Consider the following 15,838-nt stretch of genomic DNA (forward strand, 5'->3'; position numbering starts at 1 on the left):
CCTTTCAAGCCAGACACTTTATTTTTAGGGAGCTAATGAAGTGAGATGCTCACACACCATTTTAACAGCTCCCCTCCCTTTTGCTAATCTGTATTCAGAGTACTTCACCACGAAGTACTCAGGGTATAAAGCTGAAACTAGTGCTAAAAAAAAAATATATATACATCATTATTGACTCTAACAGCATTATTAATGTGCCATAATGCACAGCTAACAAGAAGCCCAATCAAGACCATCCAAATTGATTTTTAATATTAAGAAGTCCATTAAGTGAAACACCCTGTGTGCAAGGAGTAATCACATCACCCCGAGCTCTGAGCACTGGCCCTTGCAGAAAAAGCAAGATGCTGATTTAGACTAACACAGAACATTATCCAGAGGCAGATGTTTTGGCATCTGTCTTGTGGTAACTCAGAATCACAGAGTAAGTGAGTTTTGATGTTCTCCTGGACCTCCTACATTTCACTGGGGGCCACTGAGGAGCTGTAACTTGGCTCTTGCTCTGCACAGGCACTTTCCTCCAGGAAGGCAAGGCCAGCATTTCAGCACTAGCTGTGCTCACCCATGTGTGCCTCAAGAAAGGACTTCAGTGCTCCGAATTAAGTACAATTCAAAACTGCCTCAGCCCCTGGGTTTTACAAAATTTGCAAAACCTTCAACAGTGCTATGTAGAAAATGCACCCAGGGGTCTGCTGGGCAGGAGAGGGACAAGAGTTAAAGGCTGGAGGGGAGGAGGAATTAGGCCAGCTCGTGGTCAGTGCTGGCAGAGCATGAAACATGCACAGCAGGGACTTCTGTCCATCAACAGCAAGGACAGCCCCAGGAGAAGTCCCAAATCCAGCCACAGAGTCCCAGAATGTTTGGGATTGGAAGGGACCTCTGGAGATCATCCAGCCCATCCCCATTGCCAAGGCAGGGGGACCCAGAGCAGGTGACACAGGAACACATCCAGGTGGGTTTGGGATGTCTCCCTTAGAAAATGAGACTCCATGTCCTGCCTGGCAGCTGCTCCAGTGCTCTGCCACCCTCATGGAGAAAAGTTCTTCACATTGAGGTGAAACTTCTCATGTTTAGTTTGTGTGCAGCCAACACTGACACAGGTGTAATGTCCCCAAATGCCACAAGGTCACTGTTAAATCCAGCTTGTGAAAGGGACTCAGAGACCTTGAAATCTTCCCAACCCAGTGCTCCAGGTTAAACCCACACAAATGATGTCAAAGCCCCCAACAGGTACAATTTGGAGCTCCAGGAGGCCACAGAGCTCCCTGTGAACATCCCTGAGGCATCAGCCCTTTGCTTCTTCAAGCCTCTCCCTTGCCCTGGCAGCAGGTTTCTCTTGCACTGAGCATAATTGTGCAAAAAGGGCTCTTTGACTAAGCACTCCTACAGCAGTGAGCTTAATGCCACAACTATATTTTAACAGGCATTTCAATGGCTATAAAAATCAAGTTCAACACACTGAAACTCCTCTTGCACTGCTGCAGAAACTGGAAAAAAAATGACAATTCACTGCAACACGGAGCTGATGATGCAGAGCAAAGAGCCTAAAGCAAGGAGGAAATGAGGTGATGGGAAGATGCTTTCATTTCCTACTGTTCTTCCTCCCTCAGTATTTCTAAAAGGGAAAATAAAGTCAAAATTCCTCTATTGCTGTCTCATGAAAGCTTCTGGAATGGGAGAAAAAAGATGAAGGAGTTTGGGGCTTTTTATACATCAAACCTTACTCGATTTATTTTTCTTTGTCATCCCCTTGTTTGTCTCTCCGTCATTCAAGCTGTCTCCAACAGCAAAAGCACAGATCCCAAGTCAAACAATCCCTGAGGAAAGTGTTCTGCTTTCCCCAAAAGATCACCCAGAGAGAAGAATGACCTGCTGAGAGCTCCAGTTTGACCCACCAACACTTTCCCCCTCTCTCCCAAAACATCCAGAAAATGGGAAATAACACTTTTCCTGAATTTGCACCTTACACCAGAATGAGGGGGAAAACATCACCATGGGAGCACCAGTCAAACAGCCCTGAATGCATTAAAAGATAAGAGCAGCATTTTGCAAAAAACAGGGAAAAATTGTTTTTCTCCCAAGCAGGGGCGATCACATGCTGCAGGCTGCTTCCAGCAGAGTTGGCTCAGCCCCTGGCCCTAACAAAGGGTCACTGTCCAGCTCCCTCTCAGCCCTGGGGAGCTCCCAGACACAGCTCAGAATCCCACAGATCCGTGTTTCCCACCTCAGGGGAATCCTCTCAACCCATCCCAATATTTGTGTTCATTCTGGGAGAAATACGGAAAAGTGACTGTTACGATACCACTGTTCTTTAAAAACCCAGCATCACTTTTTACTCCTTAAATATACAGATTTCTGGCAAGGGGGAAAAGCAGAGTAGAGGAACACCCTAAATCTCTGCTTCCAGACACTGAGCATCACAAGAAGAACCTACCTGTATATCCACAACAATTCACCTCATCACAAGTTAATTTAATAATTCTAAAGCCTTTTCTAGTCTAATTACAGAACATTCTGAGTTGGAAGAGACTCACAAGGATCATTGCATCCAACTCTTTTTTTATTATTATTTAAACTAATCAATGATTTTTAATAGCTATATAATGTAATAAATTAATATTTTGAAGTTTATATAGCCCAGTAATCAATCCCAAATGTATACAGGAATTCCCAGGTGAGAACTTGGCTCCCCATTGCTGAGGCACCCCTCAGCCTACTGAAATACATCAAATATAACCCTTATGCCTCCTTCCCTCACTGTCCTGAGCCTCAAAATTGCCCTTGTTAATTCAGAATAGTTCAAAGCCCTAACTCCTTCCTTTCCAAGCATAATCATCCAAAGAAAATGTATTTTAAAAATCACCCTGATGGTCACAGATATTAACGCCAGGAGGGTGGCTAAGGTGTCAGTAACCCAGCAGTAACTTTTTAACCTTTGCTAGAAAAAAAGAGAGTATTTTGATTCTTTTTGGCTCCTTTTTGGCAGGTTATTTTCCCAGCATCAATCCAAGCATTCCCTGAAAAGAGGTGAGGCATTAGCACCCAGCACATGCAGCCAGGGCAGAGCAGGAGGCCAGAGCCAGCTCCTGTTCCTAGCACTGCTCCACTGGAAAAAAACTGCTTAGGGAGATGGATTTCCCTGCCATGATTCTGCCCCAATGTCTGTATTTAGCAAGTCCAACAGGCAGCACAAGGCTGGACAGTGTAATTTTCACCTTAAATATCTAAAATATTTCACAAATATTTTAGATATTTGCTTCCCTCGCTGAAAAAACACTGCATTTATCTAAAAATTAGTGGTTATTTCTCAACTATGCAACTCATCTCTGCTTTCAGGACCTCTACCTCACAATAGAAATAAAAAAAAACAAATAAATGGTTAAAAGTAGCAAATTAATGACAGCCAGCACACTGCACACTCAATTCATGTCCAGCAAGCCAACTCATTTTTGATAAATAAATCAAACATCTGCCCTGGGTTCATTTGGTGAAAGCATCCTCTGAGACACCAGGACCACTCAGCAGTGTTGGAAAAGGTGGGGACAGTATTTGTGCCATTCTCCTGGAGGAACCTAACTCACTCCTCTTGCTCAGCAGCATTCAGTGTTCTGGAGAACAGCAGTTCAAACTTCCAAAATGTTTCTTGCTCCATGAACAGCCCAAAAACAAGAGCTGCTGCCTGCAAAGGTAACACAAACCCTGTCATGTGTAGATGCAGCAAGAAGGGAAACAACTGTAGAACTCAAGATTTCACTAATGATCACCAGTATTTTACTTTTCACTTTTTCGAAGTTTACCCAGGCATTTCTCAGTGCTGTCACTACCCATCTGCTCAACACCTCAGCTGGCATGCAATTATTCCAGCTCCCCTTCTCAAAACTATTTTATATTTTCCACACTCTTTATGTAAATGTTATGAAAGCCTCAAGACAGCATTTTACAAATATAATACATGAAACTCCTGGTTTTGAAAGTTTGTATCTTGATTTAAGAACAGCTCCCCAGTCAGCAGGCTGTGTTATAGATGGTATCATAACCAGACTGTAAAAGCTTGCAGTTAACCCAATATTTTAAATATTCAAGCCCTAAAAGTATTAGAACTACTGGTTTTCAGCCAAGAACACGTTCACCTTCGTGTGCTCTAACTGTGGAAACTGCAGCTGTTGCAGGAAGCCCAAACTGTCCTTTCTGTGTTTAAGGCAAAAATGTGAACCAGTGAAATCACTCATCACAGCCCAGAAAATAAACAGAGGCCTCCTCTGCAGCCCAGGCGATTGATAAAAATCTGTTAATAAATCACTTCAAGAATACATTCAACTAGAAAATCAAACCAGAGCTGAACCCACACAAAACTTCCAACAATGTCAGCAGCACCATAACTGAGTAATTCTCTCAAGTATTCAGTGAAATGTGCTTATCTGGCTACATCAAGTCTGTTTTTTTAAGAGTAAGAATTCCCACCCCACAGAGCTCAAAGCAAGATGCTTTAGTCACTCCTCAAAGACTGTTTGGGATATTTTTCCCAAAAATGCTTTGCTAACCTTACAGGTCTTTTCCACCCTTAACGACTCCAACCATCAACCCAAGCCCAGCACCATGGTCACCACTGAACTGTGTCCCAAGTGCCACACGAGTTTTGGACACTGCCACCTGAAGGGACACCATTCCCAGTCTGTGGCTGCAGCACTGCTCTAACCAAACCTTTGCCCTAATCTTGCACATGAATCACCTCCATCAACATGCCCACAGTGGGATTTAGCAGGAGAGGGACCAGACCAGGCAGAATCCGAAGTCTAATTCCCACCATCAGCACTTTAGAGACAGATCAAGACCTTATGAAAGAATTCCCACACCCATGAGCATCTTCTGGAGCTCTTTAGGGCAGCAATGCTCAGCATCAAAGCAATCCCACCCAATCTAACTGCAGATGTCCCTATTAAACAGATAAACATCTCATGTGCTTTTTTAATCCTTTTAGAGTGTTAGTTACAGTCCAATGCTCAAGAACACAACCAACAAACACAAAGTGTAATGTAATAAATAGCAAAAGAATATCTGGCTCTGCATCAAAATGTTGGGGGTTGGTGTTTTGTCCTGTTTGACTCACACACTATGGAAATTACTGCCTAAGAAATACCTCTGCACCACAAAAAAAATATCTGTTCTCATCTCCAGCCTCTTCACTGGTGAGCAAGCACAACTGTTTTCTCACCAGAAAAGCTCAATGACTGAAATCTCTGGGAAAAGCATCTTTATCCACTGTGTCAACCCCCTCCAGTGCTTTGTCACATGTCACTAAATTAATTTTAAAAAGGAGTCAATGCCAGCTGTTTGTGAGTCAGTCCCAGTGCTCCAAGAATTCTGAGCTGCTCTCTGCCCATGGCCTGGGAAGTCCAAGACAAAAAGTTTGGTTTCTTTATGTCCAGTATGGATACTGCCATACCTTCTACAGACTAACTCTGATTTGAAACAGAAGCAAAAAACCTCCAAAATTAAGAAAAAAAAATAAAATAAAATAATCCTACAAAGCACTTTTTTTACAACCAGTTTTACCATTTACCCTCCACACTGGAAACTTCAGAGATCAATCCACACGAATATAAAACCGCTAAAAACCAAAAACCAAACCCACAAGACACACCAGCCTCAGACAGGATAAAATAAAATAGGCTCAAGTCTACTCCACCTAAGATTCTTGGTCAGAGAAGCATCAGGAAGGTGATGGATTGATAGAGACACCAACACCAACCAGTCATGGCAAGAGAAAAAAAATAACAGGCAAGACTGAGGCAGTACAACAATGACAAAAAGGGGGAGCCAGGTGAGCAGGAAAGAAGGAATTGCAGCAGGGATGACAAGGCAACAGGTGATGTCTGCAGAAAATTGGTGAGAATTTGTGTGTAAGGAGAAAATAAGAGATATGAAGGAAAAAACAAGAGGTCTGATATCAGGTAACACCACAACTACCTCGAGTTAGAGCATATTAAAGGCTTCAGTCCAAGCATTATTTCCTATGTTAAAGCTATAAATGAGCCATAGATTGATGCAAAAGAACAGCAACTCTCCCATAGCACCCCAAAGCAGTAGGAAAAAGTCAAACTCAATCAAACAAGAGCTGCTGGGCACATCCTCTTTCAGCTCTTTCCATTACTTACAAGACAATAATTAAAGATTTACTTCTTGCCATTTTGATGTTCGTTTTCACTCATACTCTCATTTTGAAAGATTAACCTCAAATTTATCAACCTCATTATTATTATTAACCTCATATTTATCAACAGAAACACTCCCACAGGCCCTTATCTATAACTTTCCCAGCCCAAGTGACACATTTCACCATATCTCTGCACAGCCCAACTGCACAGCAAGCCCTCCTTCAGTATTTATAGGGCATTGCAAGCCACTGCCCTGATAATCCCCAGCCATGGCAGGGGCAGGATTTGCTCACTGCAGTCATATGCACAGCAGATTTTTTTTGAAAGCAAGCGTCCTTTTAAATCGCTCACCATCTGCCTCAAGACTCAGAAACTCAAATTATCATCAACGACTTCCATCTGGCTCAGCACTGAGAGATTTCCTGTGTCAGGGTCTACCACAGGAGCACTTTTTCTATTACCAGGTGCTTTCACTCCATTTCTGACACACAGACAGTGCTCTCTCTGCGCTGAAGCAACTCCTTGATGTAAGCACCTTACTGCATGCCCTGAACCATTCCCTACTGCCAACACTTTATCCTGCAGACCAGCTGGCACCATTAGGAGGATGTTAAGGCTAAAGCACCAGCTGGGAGGCAGGGAAGCTGCTGGAGACAGGTAGGAGTGGAGCTTGCCATGATCCTGTATCTCTGCCCCTCCCGGAGGCACCACCAGCACCAGGGTTTGCCATGCTCACCCTGAATTCTGCTTTTTCCTTTTATTCCATGTATAGAAACGGGGAAAGCCCTCCCAACAGAGCACAGCTGAAGGTTTGGGCAGTGTGGCCTCATCCACTCCCCGAGGGTTCCTCCTCCCGGGACAAGGGGCCCCATTCCCTGCACAGATGTTATTTTATTCCATCCAGCTCCAAGCCCCGTGACGCCAGCACTTCCGCGCTTTGTTTGGATAAGCACGAGAAGGAAGGCAGAGCAAACACAAACACCTCAGGCTGCACTTCCACTAGGCATCTGATGCTCCAAGAGGCTCTCAGGTATTTCAGGGTCTCTGTGCTCACCTGCACTGCCAAATTTCCCAAACGCTCTGGGAAGCTCTGCCAGAACCAGCCAGGAACTCCATGAGGTTCCTCCCCAAGGAGGACAATTCCTGATGCCACCACTGATGCCCTCCCCAGGTGGGACTGCTCAGGGATAACAGGATTTCCCCAAAACCCCCACACCTGGCTCAGCCTGGCAGCTGCTCCAGCAAGGTTTTCCACCTTATTACTGAATAATTTACGCAGCACATCCACGAAAGTGGCACAGCTAGTACAAGGGTAGGGCTGTACAAACAGAGTGCCTCAAAAACCCAAGTGCCTACGAGCACAAACATTGATTATGTACAATTTTGCTGCCATTCCCGCTCAGAAATTACACAGCAAATCCTGTACCACTCACTTGTTGGTGTTTTCTACTGGGGAACACAAAGACGTTTTGCTACTCCAACACCCCCAGGCAAAATCAGCCAGCAAAACCCTCTGCAAACATGTTCTAAAAAGGGCTGTGCTGAAATAATATAAGCAGGACTCGAAATAAAGCAGCAGTGCTAAGAAATGTTGTAAAAAAAAAACCCCCAAAATTCATGTATGGCAGCCAATAGTTGCTTCAGTTATTCATCCATCTGTTTGTTTTGTTACGTATATGGTATACATGATTACACATAATAGTTCTCAGTGCAATTATTTCACTTTAGTTACAAAGCTATATGGAGCAGAAAAATATTTCCAGAGATATTTCATATTTTTTGCTGATGAAACTGAAATGCAGCAACTGCTGCTTCTTGTGTTACAAATCTTTACATCAGAAATCAGATTTAATGCACAAATTACATACATAATTTACAAACACACAACATTCCATAAGGCAGATAATACCATAAATATATAAATGTTTTCACAACTACAGTCTGAAAAGGGAGATAAAGTTTCAGAATTACAAGAATTATTTCTTATTGAAGATTTTTTTTTGGTTTAGACAAAGCACGATTTCAATTCCCCCCCAACCAAGCTAAAGGAAGAAAGTATTCCAATAACTCATTAAGGAATTCATTAAAGCCTTACTCAGAAAATTATTATTGTCAGAACAGCCTTGGGAGCCACCACAGGCTAGAAAACAGAATTAAAAAATGCTTTTAAATTTAATAAAAAAAAAACCTGACTTGTCAGTGGTCCACCTCCCTGTCAAAGATGACAGATGAGGAGGATGACCCATGAGGAGGAGCAGCTCCACCGAATATTTTGAGGAAATTTTGGACTTGCAGCAGGACAAAGGGGAGAGGCAAAACTGACATTTTTGATGGAGTAAATACTTTAAAACTGGACTAGCAGCAGCTCCATCTTGGAGCTTCCATTCATGAAGAGAAGTCAGCCCCAGCTATTTATCTGCAGCTGGCCACATCCACAGGTATTTAACAAGGTGGGTTGGATTTCAGTGCTGCAGGACCATGCTGAAGGATTAGACAAAGCAATGGATCCTCCATGTGCCCATCAGCCAAACTCCAGAAACACCAATATTTAAAGGAAAATTATCCTAATGCTTATTCCTGTAGCTGCAAACCAACAGAGGTGCTTCCTGGAGATGTTGCTGTGACTTTAAACTGCCTCCAGTTTATTTTCCCCTTCCCTGAAAGCTCTACCTTTGCAGAAAGGAAAATGCATTTATAACACAAAGAAATCTGTGCCCAGTGTGGCAAACAGCCCAAAAATTAGCATTGCTTGAGTGCATCTAACTCAAGCATTTACAACAGAAGAGATAAAGGGATAATTACAAAACCCACCAAGGTGTTACTTGGAATCAGAGAATCCCAGAATGGTTTGGGCTGAAGGGACCCTAAATTCCATCCAGTGCCACCCCTGCCATGGCAGGGACACTTTCCACTGTCCCAGGCTGCTCCAATCTCTGTCCAACCTGGCCTTGGACACTTCCAGGGATGGAAGTAACAAACCAGACACCTTAAATCAGCCCCTGACTATTGTCACTGCCATACCTGGGTACCAGGTAAAGTGTCAAATCCCACCTTGTTTTCCACCTCCCCTTTTATTTTCTAGGAACAAAAGTAAAATGAACAGCTGAAAATTCCTTAAACTGACTGAAAACTTCCTTTGCAAAGTTAAATAAAAGCTCTGTATTATGGCCATAGGCAGCTGGCTACCTACTGAAGTCAGTCTGTGCTCTATGAGAAAAAAAAAAATAGTAATTCCTGGAAAATCCAACCAGGAATCACTTCTCAGAACAATCCCAGTAATGTTCTCGATGACCTGGACAAAAACAAACAGGAGTCCAAGTTCACTTCCACTTATCTGGTATCTTTATCCCTCTCCAATCTGTTGTTTGCAACAAGTGTTTATTGACAGAGAACAATAGTGGCTGCTGAGCAAACTGGGAGTAACTGAGCACATGCCTGCAGTCAACTTCAGGTCATTCGTGTGGGAAGAGGTGTGGAACATCCACCAGCCCCTTCCCTCTGCTCCAGGGGCTGCCAGGGATAGGGCAGAGGGAAATGCATCCCCTCAGCAAGCAGGGAATGAAAAGGTATTGTAAGAGAGAACCATGGAATGGTGTGGGTTGGAAGGGATAATAAAGATCATCCAGTGCCACCCCTGCCATGGCAGGGACACCTTCCACTGTCCCAGGCTGCTCCAAGACCTGTCCAACCTGGCCTTGGACACTACCAGGGATCCACGCCCTCCCCACCCTCCCAGGGAACAATTCCTTCCCATTATCCCATCTAACCCTGGCAGTATGACTCCATTCCCCCTTGTCCTGTCACTCCAGACCTTTATCAATTGTCTCTCTCCATCCTTCTTGTAGCTCCCTTCAGGTCACAATGAGATCACCCCAAAGCTTCTCAAGGCTGAACAATCTAAATTCTCTCAGCCTTTTCTCCCAGCAGAATGATAGAACAAATAAAACCCCAATCAGGGTGTCCATGGGGAATGTCATCCCCAGCAAACTGACTCTGCATGTGCTCACTCCAATACACTGATCAATGCAGCAGCAAATCTTCCATGGGCATTTTCACTTTCACTCCATGGGTTTGGGATGTGTCACAACACAGCCCTGCTGCCACCACCAGCACAAAGTCACCTGTCCTGCCCTGCCAGGCAGCTTCAAACCTCACAGCACAGCCACACTAAAATCACTAAAATTAATTCCTAAGATGCATCTTTTTCATTTTCCGTAAAATGTTTCCTTCCCTTCTTTAAGGCACAAATATGCACAAGAGGATCACCTTAACAAAAGAACAGTCTCCACATGCCACCACAGCCTGGACAGTAACTCCAGGGCTCCACAAAAGCTTTAAATCTGTCCTAAAGCATCACAGTCCTCCCTGAAGCAGCAGAAGAGAAGCAGCACTGCTTGGCTGTAGGATTTCCTGTGCTTGCACCAGTATTCCTCTGACCAAATTCCCATCCCCTCATTCAAAGAGACATTATTACAAGAGCAGAACTCAGCTGCAAAACCTTTAAATCATGATTATTGTATCATCACTTAGTCCACCAACTCCCCAAAGCCCTCCCCCAATAATAAAATACACATATTTCTATGTACCTGGTTTGAAGGTACGTCCATAAACACCTTTAGAAAAGCTATCCCAATCTCAGAGAGGCATTAAACACACTAACCATCCAGTGTGACCAATGTCCCTATCTAAAATCAGGCTTGTTATGATTTGCCACGTCAGCATGTGCAACACAAACTCACCAGTGACAAACACTGGAACTCACTGAGGTTGCAAAAGACCTCCAAGACCATCAAGTCCAAGTCCATTGCCCACCTTGTCCCCAGCCCAGAGCACTGAGTGCCACATCCAGGCCTTCCCTGGACACCTCCAGGCATGGGGACACAAGCCCTGTAACTGGGAAGTTCTCCTTGAACATCTGACCATCCAAAGGCATGTGGCACTATTTTTCTATTTCACCATTTATTCAAATTAAAAAAGGGATAAAACTACCACGGTAGTGGTCTAATTACCCTACATGGACACAAATCTTTGGCAACAACACCATTTTAAATACAATATTTGCAGTAAGTACAGAAGCACCAGTTCTACCTCTCACTGCAGTTCTCAACCCAAAGGAAAAGGGTCAAAGAACAGCAGAAGTCAGGAGGATTTGGAAGCTACCACAGCCACCTTGCACTATCTCAGAGGTGCTGTTCAGACTCCCAGACTTCCCCAAACTGCTCATCACATCCCCTCTCCGCTGGCAGAACACCAAAATTACAAATTTCACATCCCTTCCCAAAAGTAGGAAGTGTGAGACTGAGCAGCCACACGCCACAGCCCCTTGGTGACACGGAGGGGACAGAAACAGCTCTCTGGAAGCCTCTGATGTCCCTGCGGAGGAAGCCACACACCCACGTGGTCCTCTCCACACAACCACACTCCTTCCCACCAGCTCAGGGCGAGGGATGAAAGGCAGGATTGAGATGGAGGACAAGGACCTGCAGCACTGCGAGCAGGGAAAAGCTTCTCCAACGAAGCTGATCATTTTCCTGCTTCGCGCGGCTCCCCATATGTTAGTCTAATATCCGTATTATCCCATTAGATCCACACCCATTCCTCCTGCAGCCTCCCTGAACTCTCTCAGGAAGCGGAGCTGAGTCACGCTCTGCACTGCCTGCTGAGATAATGCCTCTGCACACAGGGCTGGGGCAGCAAATTCACTGAGCTGAGTGCAGGGATCCAGCAGCATCCCCAAAGCCCACTGTGCCACGGGAGGCTCCTCAGCACACCTGTGTCCTGCCAAGCTTTCACTACAGCCTTGTTGCTGTGATTGATTCCAGCTGCTCCACACCCAGCAAATCTTCAGGCCTTGAGATGTTAAGAAAACCCTGCTGTGCACAGGAATACACCACAGGAGGGGGAGAAAGGGATACAAATGCATTACATAAGCACATGTGGGTATTTTGTACACCAGCATCTCTATATATAGACTTACATGTACATTTCTGAGCTCCCACCAGTGTGACATAACACAACCACAACAACACAGAGCTTCTTGTCATTTCTGCTTTGGGGAAACATGCACAGAGCATCCCAGAATAGTTATGGCTGGAAGGAAGCTCTGGACATCATCCAGTCCATCCCACCTGCCACCTTGGAGCAGGTGACACCAACACACCCAGGTGGGTCTGGAATGTCTCCAGAGAGGGGGAGATTTAACAACCTCCCTGGGCAGTTAGTCCAGGGCTCTGCCACCCTTCCTTCACCCTTCTCTGTCACCCCTCATGGTTTAATTTGTGGCCATAGCTCCTCATCCTGTCACTGGGCACCACTGGAAAGTCTGGCATCCTTTTGGAAATATTTGCATGGATGGATGAGACACACAAAGCATGGCAAATTATGTTTCACTAAGTCCCATTAGCATTCCTGTTTGGGATTCTCTCACTGTCAGACAATACTGAGTCAACATCAACCTCCAGGAGTGGTCACAGCAAATAGGAAAAGAATTAATCTTATGTTCAAACTTTCAGTTTAACAGTGCCCTCTCCAATTCTGTTTGGGACTACACAACTGTTGCATCAATTCTCCACAACCTCCAGCTTTCACAAGCAGCAAAAAATAAAACATCAGAAGACTCACAGTGCCCCTTTTTAACAACATAAAGTTCCATAAAACACATATAACCAAATTAAATATTCATTTTCTTTAGGAGGACACCAGAAGGAAGCCATCCCTCCCAAAACAGCACCTAAAAGAATGGCCAGTGAATCCGCCATTCAATTAGTTCTAAATCTGATTTTACCTCCATGCAACATTACAGTCACTTTTAACCCTCACATCCCTATCATTCAGCAGAGAAGCATCCCAGTTTGGTGAGAATCTCAGCTTCCTTATAAAAAAGAAAAATGAACTATCAGAGAAACACAAACCTACTGTAAAAAACCATTACAAACTTCTCTGCAGAGCAGTGGACACAAAAAAAATACCAACTAAGCACCAACGGAGCACATCATCTTGTGCTTTTTCAAAGCAACAAACAGGGTTTTTTATTCCTAAATTACATTTAAGTCATTCTCTTACTGCATGTCCAATCTCCCACACTGGAGATCCAAGTATATTTAAAGAAGATTTTTTTTAAAAAAATCAGTCTATCTCACACTTTTTCCTCTCCCGTCCATTTCAACTCAATTTCAAGAGATTCCTGGAAAGCCAGGCCGGGGCAGTCACCCCCAGAGCTCATGCAAAAGAGGAACTTGCTTTCGAGTGTCACTGGTTTGTAACATCAGCTTCTACTACGTGACAACCCAGTCATTCCAAAACACCCATCCCACACCACCAGGCAGGTAATTTGGAAACTTAACGAGCGACTGCCATCAGTGGCACTTTTGCTATGGTTGTGCTACATCCTCAATACTGAAATTACCAACAGCTCTCACACAGCATAACTGCGATTTACTAGTAATTTTTACAAGTCATGCCGCGGTTCTAGGGACACAGACGCAGAATTTATAATTAATTCCTACAATTCGCTTGGGTTTTACTCAGAGCCCAAAACTCCCTTCCTCCTGCTCCCTTTGTTCAGATGAGGTTTAGCCGTGGCTTTCTACAAGAAGTTGTTCTTCACAATCAATCCGGCCCGAGAACTGTGGTGGTCATTGAACTTCACGTTCCCAATCCGAACAGTCAGATTTATTATTTCCTTCCCCCGGACAAACGCTCATTCATGCCAATAAAGTTTTCTCCGCCGCAACCCCGAAATAAAACCTTTGGCTCAAAAGGCAGCGTTTTTAAACCCAAGCCGGGCCCTCTCGGCACAGCCCTGCCCAAACCAAGCGGGGTTGGGTTGTGTTTAGCCGAACGGAGATGTTTTAGCCACCAGCTGGGAACAATCCCCCTCTGTGCGAGAGGGACGGAAGGAGCGCGGTAGGAAATGGATCCCAGCGCGCAGGGAAAGCTCCCATCTGTATGAACATCACACTCCCTGCACAGCCACAGCCGTGTCCCTTCAACCTCCCGCCGAGGGACAGCACACAGGCTGGGCTCCCCAAGGATCCACCCTGGGAGAGGCTGGAGCGCGGGGAGAAAGAGCCCGCCGTGCAAACAACTCGGAGCTGCTCCGCTCCGCGCAGCGCTCCGGGAGCGACACAAACACAGCGGAGCGAAATGGACAACTTTTCCCAGCGGGGCACGGCTGGAGCGCGGCTTTCCCGGGCAACTCCTCCAGTTCCCGGGAGCCGGGAGGGAGGGAAAGGAAGCGGAGGGGACTCGGGGAAGCGGGGGCACCGCGCTGCATCCCGGCCCGGAGCCGGGCAGGACGGGGAGGCCGCGGCCGGGGGACGCCGCTGGGCGCAACAGGCGGGAGCGGGGCGGGCGCGTCCTCACCTACGCCGTACTTCTCCTCCCTTTTGGTGGGCACCCAGCGGGTCATGGCGCCGGGAGCCGCCGGGATGCCAGAGCCCCGCTCCCTACGCCGCCATTTTCCGACCGCGGGACGGGAAAAGTTTCTCCCGACGGCGGAGTCATGTGGTGCGGGCGGAGCCAGCCCGGCCCGGCCCGCCGCCCCTCGCCGCCTGCGGGCTGCCCGCCCTCCGCGCTCCCTCCTCAGCGCTCCCTCCTCAGCTCCGGGAGCGTCCCGGGCCGGCCCGCCGCTCCAGCCACGGGAAGGGCTGCCGCACAAAGGCGGCGGGCGGGACGTGCTCCGTGCTTTTGCCTGGCTGTGTCCCAGGTCCCTCCCTGCCTGTGTCCCAGGTGTACCCGGCTGTATTCCCGGTACCTCTCCGCCTATCCCCGGCTGTATCCCAGGTGCACCCGGTTCTGTCCCAGGTGCACCCGGTTGTGCGCTGCTGGAAGGTTTCTGCCCGGGCAAAGCTCCGGGCTGTGTCCTAGCCGGAGATGCGGCTTTAAAGCAAAGTTTTTGTGGCTGTTCAATAGTTGGAGCAGGGTCGGCGTTAGGATGTGGCTGTGTGGGAGCTGACAAGCACGAGAAGTGGGGCTGTAAGGACACGGTGAGGTTAAACAGTGCCAAGTGCGGATGCTGCAGCTGGATGGGGAAAACTCCCGGTACCGATCCAGGCTGGGGATGAGGTGATGGAGCAACCCTGGGAAAAGGGCTTGGGGATGCTGGTGGGTGAGAGCTGGACGTGCCCTGGCCGTGTGTGATAAGAACCTCAAGTCCTGGGCTGATCCCACACCATGGTCAGCAGGAAAGGGGGAATTCTGTCCTTCTGCCCCGCTCAGGTGAGACCCCACTGCAGAGCTGCCCCAGCCCTGCGAATCGCCATCAGGAGGATGTGGAGCTGCTGGAGAGAGTCGAGAGGAGCCTCTCTGCTCTGGAGGCAGGCTGGGAGAGCTGGGGTGTTCACCTGGAGAGGAGAAGGATCCAGGGAGAGCTTCCAGAGCCTAAAGGGGCTCCAGGAGAGCTGGAGAGGCACTGGGGACAAGGGATGGAGTGATAGGGCAAGGGGGAATGGCTTCCACGGCCAGAGGGGATTTTAGGGATAAATTCCTCCCTGTGAGGGTGGGCAGGCCCTGGCACAGGGTGCCCAGAGAAGCTGTGGTGCCCCTGGATCCCTGGCAGTGTCCAAGGCCAGGTTAGATGGCATTTGGAGCAGCCTGGGACAGTGGAAGGTGTCCCTGCCATGGCTGGGGTGGGATGGGATGAGCTTTAAGGTCTCTTCCAACCCAAACTGTTCTGTGATTCC

The 15,838-nt window shown here is 46.8% G+C and overlaps 1 protein-coding gene across 4 annotated transcripts in view; it reads right to left on the reverse strand.

Moving 5' to 3' along the window:
* The window catches only part of DOCK1 (dedicator of cytokinesis 1), a 251,333-nt gene extending 236,492 nt beyond the window's left edge, over positions 1-14,841 (reverse strand). For 2 of the 4 annotated variants that reach the window (XM_085064607.1, XM_085064606.1), the window contains exon 1: positions 14,520-14,677. In XM_085064607.1, the coding sequence (XP_084920733.1) occupies positions 14,520-14,565 (46 nt within the window). In that variant the 5' untranslated portion in view covers positions 14,566-14,677. Of the gene's footprint in view, positions 1-14,519 lie in introns of all 4 variants that reach the window. The other 2 variants (XM_085064608.1, XM_085064609.1) reach the window with 2 other exon arrangements.
* Positions 14,842-15,838: the final 997 nt, after the last annotated feature.

This window comes from Lichenostomus cassidix, chromosome 6 (genome assembly GCF_008360975.1).
Source record: "Lichenostomus cassidix isolate B80296 chromosome 6, HeHo_3.0, whole genome shotgun sequence".
Lineage (NCBI taxonomy): Eukaryota > Metazoa > Chordata > Aves > Passeriformes > Meliphagidae > Lichenostomus > Lichenostomus cassidix.